The sequence below is a fragment of the Melanostigma gelatinosum genome (genome assembly GCF_949748355.1).
Source record: "Melanostigma gelatinosum genome assembly, chromosome: 9".
NCBI classification, from domain to species: Eukaryota; Metazoa; Chordata; class Actinopteri; order Perciformes; family Zoarcidae; genus Melanostigma; species Melanostigma gelatinosum.
Window position 1 is genome coordinate 217,139 of NC_136642.1, and position 24,808 is coordinate 241,946.

At 42.4% G+C, this 24,808-nt stretch overlaps 1 protein-coding gene across 2 annotated transcripts in view; it reads right to left on the reverse strand.

Moving 5' to 3' along the window:
* Nucleotides 1–1,501: 1,501 nt before the first annotated feature.
* The window catches only part of atp2c1 (ATPase secretory pathway Ca2+ transporting 1), a 36,726-nt gene continuing 13,419 nt past the window's right edge, over nt 1,502–24,808 (reverse strand). The window contains exons 10-27 of one of the 2 annotated variants that reach the window (XM_079276036.1): nt 23,454–23,529; nt 23,307–23,373; nt 22,715–22,839; nt 19,281–19,378; nt 14,234–14,329; nt 14,074–14,163; nt 13,836–13,940; nt 13,596–13,752; nt 13,174–13,344; nt 10,129–10,226; nt 9,970–10,020; nt 8,091–8,257; nt 7,827–7,895; nt 7,606–7,722; nt 6,974–7,121; nt 6,741–6,836; nt 5,653–5,794; nt 1,502–3,290 (exon numbers count right to left, since the gene is read on the reverse strand). In XM_079276036.1, coding sequence (XP_079132162.1) covers nt 3,169–3,290; nt 5,653–5,794; nt 6,741–6,836; nt 6,974–7,121; nt 7,606–7,722; nt 7,827–7,895; nt 8,091–8,257; nt 9,970–10,020; nt 10,129–10,226; nt 13,174–13,344; nt 13,596–13,752; nt 13,836–13,940; nt 14,074–14,163; nt 14,234–14,329; nt 19,281–19,378; nt 22,715–22,839; nt 23,307–23,373; nt 23,454–23,529 — 1,995 coding nt within the window. In that variant the 3' untranslated portion in view covers nt 1,502–3,168. Of the gene's footprint in view, nt 3,291–5,629; nt 5,795–6,740; nt 6,837–6,973; nt 7,122–7,605; nt 7,723–7,826; nt 7,896–8,090; nt 8,258–9,969; nt 10,021–10,128; nt 10,227–13,173; nt 13,345–13,595; nt 13,753–13,835; nt 13,941–14,073; nt 14,164–14,233; nt 14,330–19,280; nt 19,379–22,714; nt 22,840–23,306; nt 23,374–23,453; nt 23,530–24,808 lie in introns of both variants that reach the window. The other variant, XM_079276037.1, reaches the window with a different exon arrangement.

Below are 24,808 nucleotides of genomic sequence, written 5' to 3' on the forward strand. Positions count from 1 at the left end.
TATACGGTCTACGGTGTGACCCCATATACGGTCTACGGTGTGACCCCATATACGGTCTACGGTCTGACCCCATATACGGTCTACGGTGTGACCCCATATACGGTCTACGGTCTGACCCCATATACGGTCTACGGTCTGACCCCATATACGGTCTACGGTCTGACCCCATATACGGTCTACGGTGTGACCCCATATACGGTCTACGGTGTGACCCCATATACGGTCTACGGTCTGACCCCATATACGGTCTACGGTGTGACCCCATATACTGTCTACGGTCTGACCCCATATACGGTCTGACCCCATATACGGTCTACGGTGTGACCCCATATACGGTCTACGGTGTGACCCCATATACGGTCTACGGTGTGACCCCATATACGGTCTACGGTGTGACCCCATATACGGTCTACGGTCTGACCCCATATACGGTCTACGGTCTGACCCCATATACGGTCTACGGTGTGACCCCATATACGGTCTACGGTGTGACCCCATATACGGTCTACGGTGTGACCCCATATACTGTCTACGGTGTGACCCCATATACGGTCTACGGTGTGACCCCATATACGGTCTACGGTGTGACCCCATATACGGTCTACGGTCTGACCCCATATACGGTCTACGGTCTGACCCCATATACGGTCTACGGTCTGACCCCATATACTGTCTACGGTGTGACCCCATATACTGTCTACGGTGTGACCCCATATACGGTCTACGGTGTGACCCCATATACGGTCTACGGTGTGACCCCATATACGGTCTACAGTCTGACCCCATATACGGTCTACGGTGTGACCCCATATACGGTCTACGGTCTGCTCATGGTCATTATAGTATGTGTTTATATGATGAGAGAACGCGATGGAACGTGATGAGAGAACGCGATGGAACGTGATGAGAGAACGCGATAGAACGTGATGAGAGAACAATAGAACGTGATGAGAGAACACGATAGAACGTGATGAGAACACGGTAGAACGTGATGAAAATGTGATGAGGTGATGAAAGAACATGATAGAACGTGATGAGAGAACATAAGAGAATATGGTGAGAGAATATCATGAGAGAACCTGATGAGAACATGAGAACGTGATGAGAGAACGTGATGAGAAAATGAGATAACATGAGAACTTAAAAGAACCAGATGAGAACATGAGAATGTGATGAGACGTGATAGAATGCGATGAGAGAACATGATATAACGTGAGAGAACACGATAGAACCTGATGAAAATGTGATGAGAGAACATGACGAGAGAACCTGATGAGAAAATGAGCGAACTTGAAAGAACCTGATGAGAGAACATGATACGAGAATGTGACGAGAACATGGTGAGGATGTGATGAGAGAACATAGGAGAATATGGTGAGAGAACACGATTGAACGTGATGAGAGAACATGATGAGAAAATGATAACATGTGAGAACATGGTGAGGATGTGATGAGAGAACGTGATCAGAACGGGATGAAAGAACATGAGAAGAGAATATGGTGAGAGAACGTGATGTCACCAAAGTATCTTTATTGAAATAAAGCAGAAACATAAACACACAGTGGCGGAGTAACGGAACGTCTCCTCGTATTAAAGGTCAGTTTCATTCCTGTAGTTTGGTCATTTGGTCCAAAGAAACAAAAAAGATTTACTGAAGTTCTTCTTCGTCTGATTTATGAACTAAATAATTTAATAACAATAATCATAAGATTAACCGAGCTGCCAAACCAAACTGACTCGTGTGAGCTAACTCGTGCTAATCAGGTTAGCCAGCGCATGTAGCTAACATTAGCATCGTTGATTAGCAAACGGAAATGACGACATCAGACAACCGTTTACTGACTGATCAATAAATCAACATCGGAAAAAAAAATAGCTGTCGGAACTAAATGGAAGTAAAGAAACAAATATATCAAATTTTACTTTCATTGTTTGAATTAATGCCAAAATGAAAACTACATTAATAATCAATTTACAGATATTTTACAATGTAATCTTAATCTCTTGTTTTAATAAAAAGAATTGTAATAATAACAAATGTAAAACGGTCAGATTATAAAATGTAACGACAAACTGAATTTAAACATAAATAAGCAATTTCATCTTTATGAACGATGTTTTCAGTCTGCAGACTTCCATCAGATTAAAAAAACACATTAATGCTGTTAATATTCAAGGAACAATAAACTAAGATTAAAGTCATGAAGAATCAGATTTATGAGAACAAAAACTAGTCGAGGAACCCGACGGCTTAACTTTGGTTGCGTTGATCAGCTGATTGAAGAGAATAATGTTAAACATCACAGACACACTTCCTGTTTACCGGCAGCGTTCATGATGTTGAACCGATCAAAGGGAACAAACAATACTTCCTTCCAAGTTTTTCCCCTCGTAAAATCACACACACACACACACACACACACACACACACACACACACACACACACACACACACACACACACACACACACACACACACACACACACACACACACACACACACACACACACACACACACACACACACACACACACACACACACACACACACACACACACACACACACACACACACACACACACACACACCTCGAGTGGCTCTAATGAGAAGTCATTGATTTCTTAGACTTCCACAGTTGAAGACAGAAGATCAAAGCTTTGTATTCTCCATGTTAAAGTAATATTTATGTTATGTGCACACAGTTAAATAACCTTCTGGATGTCACAGACTGAATGTTTCAGAGCTTCATGTCTGCAGCAGAAATGAGGACCTAAAGAAACAAAGAGCTGAAGCTAAAAGCAGTTTTGTCCCGTTACATCTCCACTAACCCTAAACTCTAAACCTTCTAGAGGAACCCACAGTAGACCGAATAGTGGTCGACACCTTCTAACCACCAGATTAAAAAAGAAGAATTGCACACGTCTCTACTCGACTCTTCACAGGGTTTTCTTCAAAGAGCTGGTCCTGAATCAGAGGAGCAGACTGGGAGGTGAGGTGGTTCCTCCAGAGAGTCAGGATCTACACCCAGCAGCTGATACTGGCTCAGAACCACCAGGTTCCTCCAGTCCCAGACCAGAGTTTCTCCTGAGGACCTCTCACTCTCAAAGAACCAGAACACTCATCCTCCTCTTCAGCCTCACAGTCCTCCAGAGGGCGGGGGGGGAGGTCATACCTCGTGGAAGCAGTCGGAGGGACGACTCTTCTCGGCTCCTCTCCACCTCTCCAAAATCTTTATGGCCTCAGAGACCAGACACACCGAGGAGGTCAAAGTCACGAGGAACAGCAGGTCTGAGGAGGATCAGGACACGTTAACTCAACACCTGTTGATCTGGTCTACGTCTGTTAGAATGAAGTCTGTTGATCTGGTCTACGTATGTTAGAATAAAGTCTGTTGATCTGGTCTACGTCTGTTAGAATAAAGTCTGTTGATCTGGTCTACGTATGTTAGAATAAAGTCTGTTGATCTGGTCTACGTCTGTTAGAATAAAGTCTGTTGATCTGGTCTACGTCTGTTAGAATAAAGTCTGTTGATCTGGTCTACGTCTGTTAGAATAAAGTCTGTTGATCTGGTCTACGTCTGTTAGAATAAAGTCTGTTGATCTGGTCTACGTCTGTTAGAATAAAGTCTGTTGATCTGGTCTACGTCTGTTAGAATAAAGTCTGTTGATCTGGTCTACGTCTGTTAGAATAAAATCTGTTGATCTGGTCTACGTCTGTTAGAATAAAGTCTGTTGATCTGGTCTATGTCTGTTAGAATAAAGTCTATTGATCTGGTCTACGTCTGTTAGAATAAAGTCTGTTGATCTGGTCTACGTCTGTTAGAATAAAATCTGTTGATCTGGTCTACGTCTGTTAGAATAAAGTCTGTTGATCTAGTCTACGTCTGTAAGACTAAAATCTGTTGATCTGGTCTACGTCTGTTAGAATAAAGTTTGTTGATCTGGTCTACATCTGTTAGAATAAAGTCTGTTGATCTGGTCTACGTCTGTTAGAATAAAGTCTGTTGATCTGGTCTACGTATGTTAGAATAAAGTCTGTTGATCTGGTCTACGTCTGTTAGAATAAAATCTGTTGATCTGGTCTACGTCTGTTAGAATCAAATCTGTTGATCTGGTCTACGTCTGTTAGAATAAAGTCTGTTGATCTGGTCTACGTCTGTTAGAATAAAGTCTGTTGATCTGGTCTATGTCTGTTAGAATAAAGTCTGTTGATCTGGTCTACGTATGTTAGAATAAAGTCTGTTTATCTGGTCTACGTATGTTAGAATAAAGTCTGTTGATCTGGTCTACGTCTGTTAGAATAAAGTCTGTTGATCTGGTCTACGTATGTTAGAATAAAGTCTGTTGATCTGGTCTATGTCTGTTAGAATAAAGTCTGTTGATCTGGTCTACGTATGTTAGAATAAAGTCTGTTGATCTGGTCTACGTCTGTTAGAATAAAGTCTGTTGATCTGGTCTACGTCTGTTAGAATAAAGTCTGTTGGTCTGGTCTACGTCTGTTAGAATAAAGTCTGTTGATCTGGTCTACGTCTGTTAGAATAAAATCTGTTGATCTGGTCTACGTCTGTTAGAATAAAATCTGTTGATCTGGTCTACGTCTGTTAGAATAAAGTCTGTTGATCTGGTCTACGTCTGTTAGAATAAAGTCTGTTGATCTGGTCTACGTATGTTAGAATAAAGTCTGTTGATCTGGTCTACGTCTGTTAGAATAAAGTCTGTTGATCTGGTCTACGTATGTTAGAATAAAGTCTGTTGATCTGGTCTACGTCTGTTAGAATAAAGTCTGTTGATCTGGTCTACGTCTGTTAGAATAAAGTCTGTTGGTCTGGTCTACGTCTGTTAGAATAAAGTATGTTGATCTGGTCTACGTCTGTGAGAATAAAGTCTGTTTATCTGGTCTACGTATGTTAGAATAAAGTCTGTTGATCTGGTCTACGTATGTTAGAATAAAGTCTGTTGATCTGGTCTACGTCTGTTAGAATAAAGTCTGTTGATCTTTTCTACGTCCCTGTTGATCGAGTCTACGTCTGTTAGAATAAAGTCTGTTGGTCTGGTCTACGTCTGTTAGAATAAAGTCTGTTGATCTGGTCTACGTCTGTTAGAATAAAGTCTGTTGATCTGGTCTATGTCTGTTAGAATAAAGTCTATTGATCTGGTCTACGTCTGTTAGAATAAAGTCTGTTGATCTGGTCTACGTCTGTTAGAATAAAGTCTGTTGATCTGGTCTACGTCTGTTAGAATAAAGTCTGTTGATCTGGTCTACGTCTGTTAGAATAAAGTCTGTTGATCTGGTCTACGTCTGTTAGAATAAAGTCTGTTGATCTGGTCTACGTATGTTAGAATAAAGTCTGTTGATCTGGTCTATGTCTGTTAGAATAAAGTCTGTTGATCTGGTCTACGTATGTTAGAATAAAGTCTGTTGATCTTTTCTACGTCCCTGTTGATCGAGTCTACGTCTGTTAGAATAAAGTCTGTTGATCTTTTCTACGTCCCTGTTGATCTAGTCTACGTCTGTCAGAATAAAGTCTTGTAAAAGAAGTAAAGCTGTCAGATAAACGTAGTGCAGTAGTAGTATAAAGTAAGATGTAAATACTACAGTATAAGTATAAAGTAAGACAGTAGAAGTACCTCTAAGTTGTACTAGTACTGACCAAAGAGGCTGAGGCTCTCCGTCTGGAAGACGTTCTGTAGAGGAGGGAAGTAGATGACCAACATCTGACCCATGATGGAGGCCAGGACGGCATAGCAGAAGGTCTTGTTACTGCACAGACCCAGTTCATGGACCATACGGGTCTGAGGGGGACCAGAACCATAGATCAGGACGAGTATATGATCACCAGTAATCAAAACCAGAGATCAGGACCAGTATATGATCACCAGTAACCAGAGATCAGGACTAGTATTGATCACCATAGACCAGGACTAGTATTGATCACCAGTAACCAGGACCAGAGATCAGGACTAGTATTGATCAGCAGTACCAGGATCAAACAGCTGAATCAGAGACATAATTTAATTTCCAACATGTCTACCTGGTGTATTATTAGAAACTAGTTCTGATCATGTTCGTCTAAACAACAAACATTCTGCATGTTTTGAATGAAGATGTTGAATCCTGACTGACAGACGTGATGAAGGTTGGTCTGATGTCTTCTTCAGACTACTTAAACCAGCTGAAGAGTCTGAGGTCTTCTTCAGACTACTTAAACCAGCTGAAGAGTCTGAGGTCTTCTTCAGACTACTTAAACCAGCTGAAGAGTCTGAGGTATTCTTCAGACTACTTAAACCAGCTGAAGAGTCTGAGGTTTTCTTCAGACTACTTAAACCAGCCTTAGAGTCTGAGGTCTTCTTCAGACTACTTAAACCAGCTGAAGAGTCTGAGGTCTTCTTCAGACTACTTAAACCAGCTGAAGAGTCTGAGGTTTTCTTCAGACTACTTAAACCAGCTGAAGAGTCTGAGGTCTTCTTCAGACTACTTAAACCAGCTGAAGAGTCTGAGGTATTCTTCAGACTACTTAAACCAGCTGAAGAGTCTGAGGTTTTCTTCAGACTACTTAAACCAGCCTTAGAGTCTGAGGTATTCTTCAGACTACTTAAACCAGCTGAAGAGTCTGAGGTCTTCTTCAGACTACTTAAACCAGCTGAAGAGTCTGAGGTCTTCTTCAGACTACTTAAACCAGCTGAAGAGTCTGAGGTTTTCTTCAGACTACTTGAACCAGCTGAAGAGTCTGAGGTCTACCTGTGATCGAGAGCTCAAAGCATTGAACATGTCGAAGAAGACGAAGCAGGTGAAGGTCATGGTGGTGTCTCGAGGAGTGATCACGTTGTCCTGCAACTGGAAACCAACGACAAGCACAACGTTCACTAATGTGACCTATTTCTATATTACTGCATGATGTCTTTACTAGTTATTTCACATGAACATGGTGAATACAGTGACTCTGTAAACATCAGAAACAGGAAGTGATGCACCTCTCTCCAGAAGACGAACAGCGTCCCACAGACGATGACGAGCGCCGACACCAGCACTTTCATGAGCAGACTGCGAGTGATGATGCTGTCTCTGACGTTACGGGGCGGCTGCCTGATGACATCAGGGTCCACCGGCTCTACGCCCAAACTACCACAAACACTCGGTCACAAAACAAGTCGGTTCTGTCTAACAAGCTTAGAGGAAACGTTTGGGTCGGGTCCAAATCAGAAACATTAAAATCTTCTGATGGACGACACTGACCACAGTTTTAGAAATACTGACAGCCCATGAAAATATCTATCATTTTACATTTTATTTATTGATAAGCTGTCTCAGATTCTCATTTTAAACATGTTCAATGAGCATTATTGGCCTGAGAACTAAGATTTTCAACGGAAACGAGTCGAAGTTGTGGTTATGAAAATAAAGCAAACTCATAAAAATGATCGTCTATTCTATTCAGATGATGTCATTAATATTTCTATTGCCTCCACACGGCTCTCAACATGGCGCCGGCTGATGCTAGCTGGCGGCGCTAACAGAAACGCTCAATACACTGGAATCATGTGCAACGTTTAACTGTAGAGGGCACTGACTCCTTAACACTACACTTCCCATGATGCCCCTGTACCTCTGGGCGGGGGGGCCGTCCATGATGATGTTGATCCACAGGATCTGCATGGCGTTCAGCGGGTTGGGGAAGTTCATCAGTGTTGCCAAGGAGATGAGCGTCAGAGCTGCGATGCTCCTGGAGAACAGCAGTGAAACTTTATTTAAAACTTCATCTAAACGTATGAGAAACAAAGAGATTCTGATTGTGTTACAACTTGAATTTAGTCTGTTTTCACTCACGTGCTCAGCTGGAAGCGCACAAAGTTTTTAATGTTGTTATAAATTCCTTTTCCTTCCTCGATGGCCGACCTGGAAACAGAACAAAACGTCACTCAAGGAGAAGTTTGGATGTTTTAAAGAGTTCAGTCAGATCCATTAAATAACAAACTACGCAACCAGCGACTGAGTTCTGTGAGGTACAATGAAGGAAGAGAACACATTCTAGATAGAACTCATACTGATCCTCTGCTCCATTTACAGGTGCACTGTCTCTTTAAGACTCACATGATGGTCTGGAAGTCGTCGTCCACCAGGATCATGTCGGCCGCTTCTTTGCAGACGTCAGTGCCCGTCTGGCCCATCGCCACGCCGATGTCGGCAGCCTTCAGAGCCACGGCGTCGTTCACCCCGTCGCCTGTCATGGCGACCACGGCACCGATGTTCTGGAGGGACTGAGGAGAGAAGTTCAATGTTCTGACTCACTCATGAGGAGAGAGGTTTAATGTTCTGACTCACTCATGAGGAGAGAAGTTTAATGTTCTGACTCACTCATGAGAAGTTTAATGTTCTGACTCACTCATGAGAAGTTTAATGTTCTGACTCACTCATGAGAAGTTCAATGTTCTGACTCACTCATGAGGAGAGAAGTTTAATGTTCTGACTCACTCATGGGGAGTTCAATGTTCTGACTCACTCATGGGGAGTTTAATGTTCTGACTCACTCATGGGGAGTTCAATGTTCTGACTCACTCATGGGGAGTTCAATGTTCTGACTCACTCATGGGGAGTTTAATGTTCTGACTCACTCATGAGGAGTTCAATGTTCTGACTCACTCATGAGGAGAGAAGTTCAATGTTCTGACTCACTCATGAGGAGAGAAGTTCAATGTTCTGACTCACTCATGATGAGAGACGTTCAATGTTCTGACTCACTCATGATGAGAGACGTTCAATGTTCTGACTCACTCATGATGAGAGACGTTCAATGTTCTGACTCACTCATGATGAGAGAAGTTCAATGTTCTGACTCACTCATGATGAGAGAAGTTCAATGTTCTGACTCACTCATGAGGAGAGAAGTTCAATGTTCTGACTCACTCATGAGGAGAGAAGTTCAATGTTCTGACTCACTCATGAGGAGAGAAGTTCAATGTTCTGACTCACTCATGAGGAGAGAAGTCCAATGTTCTGACTCACTCATGAGGAGAGAAGTTTAATGTTCTGACTCACTCATGATGAGAGAAGTTTAATGTTCTGACTCACTCATGATGAGAGAAGTTTAATGTTCTGACTCACTCATGATGAGAGAAGTTTAATGTTCTGACTCACTCATGATGAGAGAAGTTTAATGTTCTGACTCACTCATGATGAGAGAAGTTTAATGTTCTGACTCACTCATGATGAGAGAAGTTTAATGTTCTGACTCACTCATGATGAGAGATGTTTAATGTTCTGACTCACTCATGAGGAGAGAAGTTCAATGTTCTGACTCACTCATGAGGAGAGAAGTTCAATGTTCTGACTCACTCATGAGGAGAGAAGTTCAATGTTCTGACTCACTCATGAGGAGAGAAGTTCAATGTTCTGACTCACTCATGATGAGAGAAGTTCAATGTTCTGACTCACTCATGAGAGAAGTTCAATGTTCTGACTCACTCATGAGAGAAGTTCAATGTTCTGACTCACTCATGAGAGAAGTTCAATGTTCTGACTCACTCATGAGAGAAGTTTAATGTTCTGACTAACTCATGAGGAGTTCAATGCTCTGACTCACTCATGAGAGCAGTTTAATGTTCTGACTCACTCATGAGAGCAGTTTAATGTTCTGACTCACTCATGAGGAGAGAAGTTCAATGTTCTGACTCACTCATGAGAGAAGTTTAATGTTCTGACTCACTCATGAGGAGAGAAGTTCAATGTTCTGACTCACTCATGAGGAGAGAAGTTTAATGTTCTGACTCACTCATGAGAGAAGTTTAATGTTCTGACATGAGGATCGTTTACAGCTCGTCCTCATCTGAACCGGTCATCACAGCTCTGTTTACTAAAGGTGGACCCTGAAGACATCAGAACCCATTTATATGAACTCATGTGACCTATGACCTCATGGTGTATCATCTAAAGGAGTTCTCACTCCTTCAGGTGTTTCTGTCCTTCTGCTCACCTTGACGATCTTCAGCTTGTGTCGAGGACTCGCTCGATAGAAGACGGATATCTGTGGAGACAAGAGACACTAACTCCTGTGTGCGTCTTCATGTGCGTGTTTTCATGTCTTCATGTGCGTCTTCATGTGCGTGAGGACGAATAATAAAAACTGTCTCACCCTTAGGACGATGTGAGACAGCTGCTGCAGGTCCATGTGGTCGACCTCGTCTCCAGACAAACACTGGGATCCTTTAGAGAAGAGACCCAGACGACTGGCTGCAGAGACACAGGAGGACGATCACCAACACCATCACCAACACCAACACAATCACCAACACAATCACAATCGTGGACTTATTGTCTACAGATCACTATCGTGGACTTATTGACTACAGATCACTATCGTGGACTTATTGACTACAGATCACTATCGTGGACTTATTGTCTACAGATCACTATCGTGGACTTATTGACTACAGATCACTATCGTGGACTTATTGATTACAGATCACTATCGTGGACTTATTGATTACAGATCACTATCGTGGACTTATTGACTACAGATCACTATCGGGGACTTATTGACTACAGATCACTATCGTGGACTTATTGATTACAGATCACTATCGTGGACTTATTGATTACAGATCACTATCGTGGACTTATTGACTACAGATCACTATCGGGGACTTATTGACTACAGATCACTATCGGGGACTTATTGACTACAGATCACTATCGTGGACTTATTGACTACAGATCACTATCGTGGACTTATTGACTACAGATCACTATCGTGGACTTATTGACTACAGATCACTATCGTGGACTTATTGACTACAGATCACTATCGTGGACTTATTGACTACAGATCACTATCGTGGACTTATTGACTACAGATCACTATCGTGGACTTATTGATTACAGACCACTATCGTGGACTTATTGATTACAGACCACTATCGTGGACTTATTGATTACAGACCACTATCGTGGACTTATTGATTACAGATCACTATCGTGGACTTATTGATTCCAGATCACTATCGTGGACTTGATTCCAGATCACTATCGTGGACTTATTGATTACAGATCACTATCGTGGACTTATTGATTACAGATCACTATCGTGGACTTATTGATTACAGATCACTATCGTGGACTTATTGATTACAGATCACTATCGTGGACTTATTGATTTCAGATCACTATCGTGGACTTGATTCCAGATCACTATCGTGGACTTATTGATTACAGATCACTATCGTGGACTTATTGACTACAGATCACTATCGTGGACTTATTGATTACAGATCACTATCGTGGACTTATTGACTACAGATCACTATCGTGGACTTGATTCCAGATCACTATCGTGGACTTATTGATTACAGATCACTATCGTGGACTTATTGATTACAGATCACTATCGTGGACTTATTGATTACAGATCACTATCGTGGACTTATTGATTACAGATCACTATCGTGGACTTATTGACTACAGATCACTATCGTGGACTTATTGATTACAGATCACTATCGTGGACTTATTGATTACAGACCACTATCGTGGACTTATTGATTACAGACCACTATCGTGGACTTATTGATTACAGATCACTATCGTGGACTTATTGATTCCAGATCACTATCGTGGACTTGATTCCAGATCACTATCGTGGACTTATTGATTACAGATCACTATCGTGGACTTATTGATTACAGATCACTATCGTGGACTTATTGATTACAGATCACTATCGTGGACTTATTGATTACAGATCACTATCGTGGACTTATTGATTTCAGATCACTATCGTGGACTTGATTCCAGATCACTATCGTGGACTTATTGATTACAGATCACTATCGTGGACTTATTGACTACAGATCACTATCGTGGACTTATTGATTACAGATCACTATCGTGGACTTATTGACTACAGATCACTATCGTGGACTTGATTCCAGATCACTATCGTGGACTTATTGATTACAGATCACTATCGTGGACTTATTGATTACAGATCACTATCGTGGACTTATTGATTACAGATCACTATCGTGGACTTATTGATTACAGATCACTATCGTGGACTTATTGATTACAGATCACTATCGTGGACTTATTGATTTCAGATCACTATCGTGGACTTGATTCCAGATCACTATCGTGGACTTATTGATTACAGATCACTATCGTGGACTTATTGACTACAGATCACTATCGTGGACTTATTGACTACAGATCACTATCGTGGACTTATTGATTACAGATCACTATCGTGGACTTATTGACTACAGATCACTATCGTGGACTTATTGATTACAGATCACTATCGTGGACTTATTGATTACAGATCACTATCGTGGACTTATTGATTACAGATCACTATCGTGGACTTATTGATTACAGATCACTATCGTGGACTTATTGATTACAGATCACTATCGTGGACTTATTGATTTCAGATCACTATCGTGGACTTATTGATTTCAGATCACTATCGTGGACTTGATTCCAGATCACTATCGTGGACTTATTGATTACAGATCACTATCGTGGACTTATTGACTACAGATCACTATCGTGGACTTATTGATTACAGATCACTATCGTGGACTTATTGACTACAGATCACTATCGTGGACTTATTGACTACAGATCACTATCGTGGACTTATTGACTACAGATCACTATCGTGGACTTATTGATTACAGATCACTATCGTGGACTTATTGACTACAGATCACTATCGTGGACTTATTGACTACAGATCACTATCGTGGACTTATTGACTACAGATCACTATCGTGGACTTATTGACTACAGATCACTATCGTGGACTTATTGACTACAGATCACTATCGTGGACTTATTGACTACAGATCACTATCGTGGACTAGAACACAAAGAAACATTTTCAAGAAGGAAATCAAAGTGAGAAAGTCGTCTTGCAGGAATTTAAGATTGATTTTTGATTATTGTCATTGATCGATTGAACTCTAATCATACAACTAATAATCATTTTTAACTGAATTTCAGGTTTTTAGTTTTAAACTCTGGACAGCTGCTTTCACTATAACTATTTAATCAATATAGTAATTAATTTAGCTTGTTCTGATGTCATGATTTGTACTGATGATGATGGTGATAATATTGATGATGATGATAATAATAGTGATAATAGTGATGATAATGATGATTATCTGTTCCTCACCTATGGACACGGCTGTCTCCTGAGAGTCTCCAGTGATCATCTTGATGGCGACTCCAGAGCTGATGAGCATCCCCACAGCCTCTTTGACCCCTGACCTTGGGGGGTCGATGATGCCCACCAGACCCAGAAAGGTCAGGTTCCCCATCTGAGACCCGGACGCAAAGGCCAGAACTACAGAATCAGAACCAGAATCAGTTTATTGCCATTGTATGTTCAACATACAAGGAATTTGACATGACGGGAGGTGCGTAACATTTAACATCAATCAACAATGAAAAGTAGAAACAAATTCAATTTACAGAAAATATAAAATAAAATATAAGCAGGACACTGACCAATGAGCTCAAATATCTCTCTCTCACACACACACACACACATACACATACACATACACACACACACACACACATACACACACACACCTCTGAGACCAGCAGACCCCATGTAGCTGATCTGCTGCTGGTACAGCTCCCTCTGCTGGGCACTCAGAGACAGAGTACTTCCTCTGCTGTTGTAGGAGCTGCAGAGGACGATCACCTGCTCATAAGCTCCTTTCATGAAGATCACTCCTGGTTTATCCTGAGGGGGGAGACACAGACCAGGATCAGTTATTGATCGGTCATTGATCGGCGGATCGATGGATAAAGAAGGAGTCATGTGACCTTCAGCGTGCGGTGAACACAGCGGACAGACATCCACTTCTGCTCTGAGCTGAAGGGACGCTCCTCCAGACGGACGTACTCCTGCTGCAGGCTCTCCAGACCCATCTGGAACACACACAACCACATCTGGATCAGGACCACATCTGGACCAGTTCAGGTCCACAGCTATATATATGTATGTATGTGCATACAGTATGTATACGGTGCAGTAATACTTGTTCACAGGTGAGAGTCTTACCTTCATAGAGAGGGCGATGAGAGCTCCTTCTGTAGGTCGACCCAGGACGTTGTGATTCCTGATGACTGAGTCGTTACACACACAGCCCACCTGATGACACACACGTCATCATTTTACATGAACCACATGAGTAAAGAGGGTTCAGTGGACGTTGACTCACCTCAACGATCTTGCTGATGGACGGACATGAGAAGCCGTGGACGACGTCTCCGTCCAGCAGGACTTCTCCTGCTCCATTGTAGCCAACGCCCGTCACCTGCAAGACAAAATGTGGGGTTAAACATTACATTACAGTCATTCAGCAGACGCTTTTCTCCAAAGCAACTTACAATACGTGCATTCAACATCGGTTTGAGAGAACAACTAGTCACCAGAAGTCATAACTGCTTCTCCTTTCTTCAAACAAGCATCTAAGAGCATAAACCAGACCAACGTACAGTGCAGAAACAAACCAATGCAATAAGTGCCACAAACTAATATGAATACAATAAGTGCAATAAGCTAGTATGAATACAGTAAGTGGTGAGTGAAGGCTCAGGTAGGCCTTCTTGAAGAGGTGAGTCTTCAGCCTGATGAAAGATGGGCAGGACTCTGCTGTCCTGAGGTCAGTGGGGAGTTCATTCCACCACTGAGGGGTCAGGACAGGAAACAGACGCGACCGGGTCGATCGGCCGCAGGGACCTCTGAGCGACGGGGCGACCGATCGCCCCGAGGCAGCAGAGAGAAGAGGTCGGGCGGGGGTGTAGGGCTTGACCACGACCTGGAGACAGGAAGGAGCTGTTCCTTTCACTGCCCTGTAGACTAGCACCAGAGTCTCACACTGGATGCTCTTACAGGAGGGCTGTCAAACTCATCTCACTCTGGGCCACATCAGCATCACGGTCCCTCAAAGGGCCGGTTGTAACTGTAAGACTGTAAAACTAACTTCTCCTAACATATTGTTCAATAACTCTCTGCATTTGATTATTGTTTATTCAAGTGTAAACATATTGTACATGCAGTTATACAAATGAAAAATGATATTTAAACACATTTCTGTTATTATAACATAAATCATTTTAATTGAGGGTTAAGAAACCCACATGACTATCAAAGATCAAACTATTAAAGAAAATAACAAAGACAAATATCAAACACAAGTTCTGACATTAACGTTGTTCAAAGCTGTTTGTTCACCTCTCTGCATCACTAATGTTCCTCCCTGTCGTCGTCCTGTGCATGCAGCTACATCCAAGAGCTGCTCACTGAGAGTCAGGTCTGATGAACATGATAGATGATGTATCCGTGTTGTCTGTGCTTTCATCAACAGATAATGAAGAAGACGAGTACCTGCTCGTTAGTGCTGGGTGGTATGACCAAAAATGCATATCACGGTATTTTGTAAGACTCTGGCGGTTTCACGGTATATCACGGGATTTATTTTGCGCGTTAAAGCATTAATTAATTAACGCTGAGAAGAAACGGCCGGCCAACGAGTGGTGAACAGCTGTTTGTGTGGCGTGTCTTCCGTTCCGTAACTTCCTGTTTTCTTCACCTACATTCCCCTGGGTCCTAAGTCCCTCCATGGAAAGAAACGGGATTAGACCGTAGGATTTAGTTGTTAGTAAGTGTTGTTTAGGTTTATTTCTTTAGTTATTTATATATATATTATTTTATTTTATTATTTTATTGTCAGAACAGTGCACTCCGGTACAGTAGATGGCGGTATGCACAAAGGGGGGGGTCACGTGATGGTTTCTTCATAAGGGGGGGACTCTGGCAGTCTTGAAAGCCGTGGGAAAGCAAGAGATGTGTTGATGAGGTGGGTGAGGAAAGGAAGGAGTTCAATCGCAATAGACTGAAGAAGAGGAGAGGGGATCGGGTCAAGGGAGCACGTGGGGGGGAGGTTAGATGTAACAAGGCTGAGGACCTCGTTGGGGGAGAGGGGAGCAAGATGGGGTAAGAAGAGGGGAGGGAGAGCTGAGGGGGAAGAGCTGGAGATGGTGGACAGGGACACAGAGAGTGAGGGAGAGGATGGACAGGGACCGGGGGGCTGAGAGAAGGAGGACCTGATATCATTTACCTTCTTGTCAAAGAAGTTGGCGAAATCGTCAGAGAGAAGGGAGGTAGGAGGGGGGGGGGGGGGGGGGGGGGTTGGAGGAGTGAAGAGAACGTTTCGAAGAGTTTTTTAGGATTGGAAGCAGAGGTTATGATTTTAGAGCAGAAGATAGCAGCTTTAGCAGTAGATAGAGAGGAGGAACAAGTGGAAAGAAGAGATAGGAAGTTAAGAAGGTCCTCTGGGAGTTTGCCTTTCCTTCATTTACGCTCAGCCTCTCTTAGACTCCGTCTGTCAGTCCGCACTGAGTCCGACAGCCGTGGGGCAGGTGGAGTTGGCTGTGCAGGCCTGGAGGTGAAGGGACAGAGGTTGTCCAGAGAAGAGGAAAGGATGGAGAGGAGAAGATCAGTAGCAGTATCAGGGGATAGCAGAGAGAAGGATTCAGGGTCAGGGAGAGCAGAGGTAACAGAAGAGGAAAGATCAGCCGGGAGAGGGAGCGGAGATGACTACAGAGAAACCATGTGGGTAGGTGGAGGAAGTAAGGGGGGAGAGGAGAGGGAGTAGGACATGACAGTGGTCAGAGAGCTGGAGGAGAGTGACAGAGAGGTTAGCAGTAGAACAGAGTCTAGTGAAGATGAGATCCAGCTTGTTGCCTTGTGGGTCGGAGGAGAAGAGGGAGGAAAGAAGAGGTTCTAACTCATCAGTCTGGATGTTAAAGTCTCCGAGCAGGATGAGTGAGAAGCCATCGTCATGGAAGTGCGAGACTAATGTGTCGAGCTCCTCCAGGAACTCACCAAGAGGGCCTGGTGGGCGATACACAACAGCAAAGGTGAGCTTGACTGGATGAGTGACAGTAACAGCATGAAATTCGAAAGAGGACGAGGAGAACTGAGGAACCGAGACAAGAGTATTTCCATTTTGGGGAAAGTAGCAGGCCAGTACCACCACCTCGCCTCGCAGCTCTGGAGTGTGAGAGACAGAGTCTACTTCTGACAGAGCTGCAGGTCCGATCACAACCTGAACTGTACACTGCTGTACAATAAACCTTGGATCACCAGTGACCTGAAAGCTCTTATGAACAAGAAGAAAGCAGCTTTCAGGTCTGGGGACAAGGACGAGCTCAGGAGAGTCCAGAGTGACCTGAAGTTGATGATCAGGGAGTGCAAGGACTCCTACAGGAGGAAGCTGGAGGCCAAACTCCAGCAGAACAACGTGAAGGAGGTGTGGACGGGATGAAGCAGATCACCGGCTTCAAGGTTGGAGGCAGACAACCAGGGGGCTCCCTGGAGAGGCCAACGAGCTAAACTGTCACTTCAATAGGTTTAGCTCACAGCCCTCATCTGTCTCCTCCACACACCACACCTCCCAAACACCTCCCCCTCTGTCCCCCCTGGTGAGCTGCATGGACTCAGAGTCCTCCTCTTCAAAGGGCTCTGCCACCACCGAGACTATGACCCCCCTCCCCCCTCTCTGTGACGACTGGCCAGGTGAGAAGACAGCTGGAGAGACTCCACCAAGGCAAGGCTGCTGGACCTGATGGCATCAGCCCCAGGGTCCTGAAGACCTGCGCCATCCAGCTGTCTAATGTCCTTCAACACCTCTTCAACCTGAGCCTGAAGCAGGAGGAAGTCCCGGTGCTGTGGAAGACGTCGTGCCTGGTTCCTGTACCGAAGAAGACGACACCATCTGGCCTCAACGACTACCGACCAGTTGCCCTCACATCCCATGTGATGAAGGTGCTGGAGAGGCTGGTCTTGGCTCGCCTCCGGCCGCAGGTGAGATCCTCACTGGACCCTCTGCAGTTTGCATACCAGCCTCGTGTGGGGGTGGACGACGCCATCATCTACCTGCTGCAACGAGCTCAGTCGCACCTGGATGAACCGGTGGCTCTGTGAGAATCACTTCCTTTGACTTCAGTGCATTCAACACCATCCAACCAGTGCTGCTGAGTGAGGAGCTGCGGGAGGTGAATGATGCGGTGGTCAGTGATACTGGAGCCCCACAGGGAACTGTTCTGTCTCCCTTCCTGTTCACCTTGTACACCACTGACTTCCAGTACAACTCGGGGTCATGCATCTGCAGAAGTTCTCTGATGACTCTGCAGTGGTCGGTGTGTAAGGGACGGACGGGAGGAGGAGTACAGGGCAGTAGTGGAGGACTTTGTGGAGTGGGCCGGTAGGAATCACCTGCGTCTGAACGTGACCAAGACCAGAGAGATGGTGGTCGACTTCAGGAGGAAGACGACGGCTCCACAACCGCTGAGAGTTCTGGGAGAGGATGTGGACATGGTGGAGGAGGACAAGTACCTGGTGTCTCCATCGACAGCAGACTGAACTGGAAGAACAACATCAACACTGTGCACAAGAAGGGGAGGAGTCGACTCTTCTTCTTGAGGAAACTTGGATCCTTCAACGTGTGCAGCAAGATGCTGGAGATGTTCTACAGTCTGTTGTGGTCAGTGCACTGGACTCCTGTAGTCTGCTGGGGGAGCAGCATTGGAGCCGGAGACACCAACAGACTTAACAAACTAGTTAAGAAGGCCGGCTCCATCATTGGCTGCAAACAAGACAATCTGGAAGAGGTGGTGGAGAGGACACTGAAGAAACTATGATCCATACTGGATAACCCGGACCACCCTCTCCATCACCTCCTGCAGGGACAGACTGATCCGCTGTCACAAGGCCGGATACAGGAGAACATTCCTGCCCTCTGAAATAAGACTTTACAATAAATCACCTCTGAACAGATCATCCTCCACATAACTACTCACCGCTACACTGTTGTTTGCTGGGGTTGATTTTTGCACTACTCTTTTCACCTTGTTAGTTAATTTAACACCATTCTATTTCATTGTATATACTGTGCATTTTTGTTGTTTTATCTTATATATTCTATATTCTGATATTTAATTTGTCCTACTCTGTTATTCTATTGTATATATTGTGCATTGTTTAATACTTCATATTTTAGTTACTCTGTTACTTTGCTTCTTTGTATGTCTTGCTGTGACATACAAATTTCCCCCTGGGGATGAATAAAGTACATATCGATCTAAATGCTGAATATTTTCATAATGAAGATGAAACACAATGAATATCCAGTTTACTCTTCACTTCATGAAGAGACGTTATTATTATCACAGCTATGAGGGAGATGATAAAGATGTTCACACCTCAGCGTGGAGTCCATCCGACGTGAACAGCTGAGTGACGGTCATCTCGTTCTTGGTCAGAGTTCCTGTCTTATCTGAACAGATCACGTTACAGCAGCCTGACGAAGAGAAGGATGAAGAAAACAGGAAGTAACAGACAGTCACATATCAAATGTTTGTGATAAACTGAAGGATGAAGTGTTCCTTTATGTGTTGATGTTGGATGTTTGTGATAAACTGAAGGATGAAGTGTTCCTTTATGTGTTGATGATGAATGTTTGTGATAAACTGAAGGATGAAGTGTTCCTTTATGTGTTGATGTTGAATGTTTGTGATAAACTGAAGGATGAAGTGTTCCTTTATGTGTTGATGTTGGATGTTTGTGATAAACTGAAGGATGAAGTGTTCCTTTATGTGTTGATGATGAATGTTTGTGATCAACTGAAGGATGAAGTGTTCCTTTATGTGTTGATGATGAATGTTTGTGATAAACTGAAGGATGAAGTGTTCCTTTATGTGTTGATGTTGAATGTTTGTGATGAACTGAAGGATGAAGTGTTCCTTTATGTGTTGATGTTGGATGTTTGTGATAAACTGAAGGATGAAGTGTTCCTTTATGTGTTGATGATGAATGTTTGTGATCAACTGAAGGATGAAGTGTTCCTTTATGTGTTGATGATGAATGTTTGTGATAAACTGAAGGATGAAGTGTTCCTTTATGTGTTGTTGATGAATGTTTGTGATAAACTGAAGGATGAAGTGTTCCTTTATGTGTTGATGTTGAATGTTTGTGATAAACTGAAGGATGAAGTGTTCCTTTATGTGTTGATGATGAATGTTTGTGATAAACTGAAGGATGAAGTGTTCCTTTATGTGTTGATGATGAATGTTTGTGATAAACAGAAGGATGAAGTGTTCCTTTATGTGTTGATGATGAATGTTTGTGATAAACTGAAGGATGAAGTGTTCCTTTATGTGTTGTTGATGAATGTTTGTGATAAACTGAAGGATGAAGTGTTCCTTTATGTGTTGATGTTGAATGTTTGTGATAAACTGAAGGATGAAGTGTTCCTTTATGTGTTGATGATGAATGTTTGTGATAAACTGAAGGATGCAGTGTTCCTTTATGTGTTGATGTTGAATGTTTGTGATAAACTGAAGGATGAAGTGTTCCTTTATGTGTTGATGTTGAATGTTTGTGATGAACTGAAGGATGAAGTGTTCCTTTATGTGTTGATGTTGAATGTTTGTGATAAACTGAAGGATGAAGTGTTCCTTTATGTGTTGATGATGAATGTTTGTGATAAACTGAAGGATGAAGTGTTCCTTTATGTGTTGATGATGAATGTTTGTGATAAACTGAAGGATGAAGTGTTCCTTTATGTGTTGATGATGAATGTTTGTGATGAACTGAAGGATGAAGTGTTCCTTTATGTGTTGATGATGAATGTTTGTGATAAACTGAAGGATGAAGTGTTCCTTTATGTGTTGATGTTGGATGTTTGTGATAAACTGAAGGATGAAATGTTCCTTTATGTGTTGATGATGAATGTTTGTGATAAACTGAAGGATGAAGTGTTCCTTTATGTGTTGATGTTGAATGTTTGTGATAAACTGAAGGATGAAGTGTTCCTTTATGTGTTGATGATGAATGTTTGTGATAAACTGAAGGATGAAGTGTTCCTTTATGTGTTGATGTTGAATGTTTGTGATAAACTGAAGGATGAAGTGTTTTTGTGTTGATGATGAATGTTTGTGATAAACTGAAGGATGCAGTGTTCCTTTATGTGTTGATGATGAATGTTTCTGATAAACTGAATGATGAAGTGTTCCTTTATGTGTTGATGTTGAATGTTTGTGATAAACTGAAGGATGAAGTGTTCCTTTATGTGTTGATGTTGAATGTTTGTGATAAACTGAAGGATGCAGTGTTCCTTTATGTGTTGATGATGAATGTTTGTGATAAACTGAAGGATGAAGTGTTCCTTTATGTGTTGATGTTGAATGTTTGTGATGAACTGAAGGATGAAGTGTTCCTTGATGTGTTGATGATGAATGTTTGTGATAAACTGAAGGATGAAGTGTTCCTTTATGTGTTGATGATGAATGTTTGTGATGAACTGAAGGATGAAGTGTTCCTTTATGTCAGGGGTGTCAAACTCATTTTCACTCTGGGGCCACATCAGCATCACGGTCGCCCTCAAAGGGCCGGTTGTAAATGTAACCACTCCTAACATATTTAGTTTAGTTTCCCGGGATATCTGTGACTTCCACAACACGTACTAAGCAGAAATAGAGGTTCTTTTTTCCATGGTTAATGGCGGACAGTTGAACGGCTTTCAGGGCGATAAGCCCCGCCCCCTCTCCGACGCGTCCAGTGCGAATGAACACAAATAGCCCCCGGTGAGACCGGCGGCGCGAATGGCTCAACTCAAAGTTTTTTTATACTCAAACATCTCCGCTCGATGTGAACTTTGAATTGGAACAGTACTTGGGCTGAGACTGATGACGTTTCACAAGTCCACGAGTTTACAAGTGCAGAGAAGTAAGCATGTTGAGAAAGGCACGACCACTTGTTGGAAATCCTCTTTGTGGGCTGTTGCATCTCCTGTCCACCTGTTGTGATCGTTTTAATGTCGGCACACAGACAACATGCTATCTCATCACTTCGACTTTCTATCTCATAATTTCGACCATGGGGATATTTTTATTTTCACATCTAACTTTTAATTTTTGTAAAAAAAAAAATAAATAATAAAAATATTTTTTTTATTTTTTTTTATTTTTTTGCTGGCGGATTCGCGGGCCACATAAAATGACGTGGCGGGCCGGATGCGGCCCGCGGGCCGTATGTTTGACACCCCTGCTTTATGTGTTGATGTTGAATGTTTGTGATAAACTGAAGGATGAAGTGTTCCTTTATGTGTTGATGTTGAATGTTTGTGATAAACTGAAGGATGAAGTGTTCCTTTATGCGTTGATGTTGAATGTTTGTGATAAACTGAAGGATGAAGTGTTCCTTTATGCGTTGATGTTGAATGTTTGTGATAAACTGAAGGATGAAGTGTTCCTTTGTGTGTTGATGTTGAATGTTTGTGATAAACTGAAGGATGAAGTGTTCCTTTGTGTGTTGATGATGAATGTTTGTGATAAACTGAAGGATGAAGTGTTCCTTTATGTGTTGATGTTGAATGTTTGTGATGAACTGAAGGATGAAGTGTTCCTTTATGTGTTGATGTTGAATGTTTGTGATAAACTGAAGGATGAAGTGTTCCTTTATGTGTTGATGATGAATGTTTGTGATAAACTGAAGGATGACGTGTTCCTTTATGTGTTGATGTTGAATGTTTGTGATGAACTGAAGGATGAAGTGTTCCTTTATGCGTTGGTGTTGAATGTTTGTGATGAACTGAAGGATGAAGTGTTCCTTTATGCGTTGGTGTTAAGTCACATACCCAGAGTTTCTACGATGGGAAGCTTCTTGATGATGGCTCTTTTCTTCACCATGCGCATCACACCGAGTGCCAGCGTCACCGTCACCACGATGGGTAAACCCTCTGGGATGGCTGCTACCGCCAGACTGAAGGACCGAAGAGATCGCTGATCAATAATCAATACATCAGATACACCGGTTATCAAAGTGATAACATGAATAATTTTGATCTCTACAGGTGATTAACTACAAACCTGCTCTAGGGGACCATCAGACCTCATCAGGTGCTGGTTTTAATAAGATCCAGATCATAAACTGTGTTTCTATTGGTGGCTACTTGTTCTTGTGATTGTATTTATTAAAACCTAATTTCACTTGTTTCTGTATGTTCATCAATGTGTAAAGCATGTAAATAAATGTTCTGAATGAACGAGATTTCTTGTCTTTTCAAAAACATTCCAGGAGAACGTTTTTCTAAGAATGACCGGAGAAGTTTAGTTTATAGACAGACAGACAGACAGAGAGAGAGAGACACACACACACACACAGACAGACAGACGGAGAGACAGACAGAGAGAGACAGACAGACATACAGAGAGACAGACATCAGCTACCTGACTCCGATGGTGAACATGTCCAGGATCCTCTTCCCCTGCATCCAGCCCACCAGCATGATGACACCTGAGACAGAACAACACAGTGTGAACACAGAACCACGATGAAGAGGAAGAGGAGATGATGAAGATGACTTAACAACTAACCTATGATGCCGAACGAGTAGAGCGACAGCTGCTTCCCCAGCAGGTCCATGCTCTTCTGTAGCGGAGTTTTAGGAGCCTGAATACAACAACCAGGAAACAATTAAAAGAAAAGAAAACTGTAACTCTCCATAAAGTACCTGTAAATCTACATACAGTACATGTAGCTGTAACTCTACATAAAGTACCTGTAGCTCTACATAAAGTACCTGTAGCTGTAACTCTACATAAAGTACCTGTAGCTCTACATAAAGTACCTGTAGCTGTAACTCTACATAAAGTACCTGTAACTCTACATAAAGTACCTGTAGCTGTAACTCTACATAAAGTACCTGTAACTCTACATAAAGTACCTGTAGCTTTACATAAAGTACCTGTAGCTGTAGCTCTACATAAAGTAGCTGTAGCTCTACATAAAGTACCTGTAGCTGTAACTCTACATACAGTACATGTAGCTGTAGCTCTACATAAAGTACCTGTAGCTCTACATAAAGTGCCTGTAACTCTACATAAAGTACCTGTAGCTCTACATAAAGTACCTGTAGCTCTACATAAAGTACCTGTAACTGTAACTCTACATAAAGTACCTGTAACTCTACATAAAGTACCTGTAGCTGTAACTCTATATAAAGTATCTGTAGCTGTAACTCTACATAAAGTACCTGTAACTCTACATAAATTAACTGTAACTCTACATAAAGTACCTGTAACTCTACATAAAGTACCTGTAGCTGTAAATCTACATACAGTACATGTAGCTGTAATGCTACATAAATTACCTGTAACTCTACATAAAGTACCTCTGCATACAGTACATGTAGCTCTACATAAAGTACCTGTAGCTGTAACTCTACATAAAGTACCTGTAGCTCTACATAAAGTACCTGTAGCTCTACATAAAGTACCTGTAGCTGTAACTCTACATACAGCACATGTAGCTGTAACTCTACATAAAGTACCTGTAGCTGTAGCTCTATATAAAGTACCTCTAGCTCTACATAAAGTACCTGTAGCTCTACATAAAGTACCTGTAGCTCTACATAAAGTACCTGTAGCTGTAGCTCTACATAAAGTACCTGTAACTCTACATAAAGTACCTGTAGCTGTAAATCTACATACAGTACATGTAGCTGTAGCTCTACATAAAGTACCTGTAGCTCTACATAAAGTGCCTGTAACTCTACATAAAGTACCTGTAGCTGTAACTCTACATACAGTACATGTAGCATGTCAATCGTCTCTACTGTAACTCCACATAACGTACCTGCAGCAGCTTGAATAATGTTCTACCTTTTTTAACACAATGGAACAATGTCATACTTGTTTTTAACTGAAATAGAGAAACAACACCTGCTTTG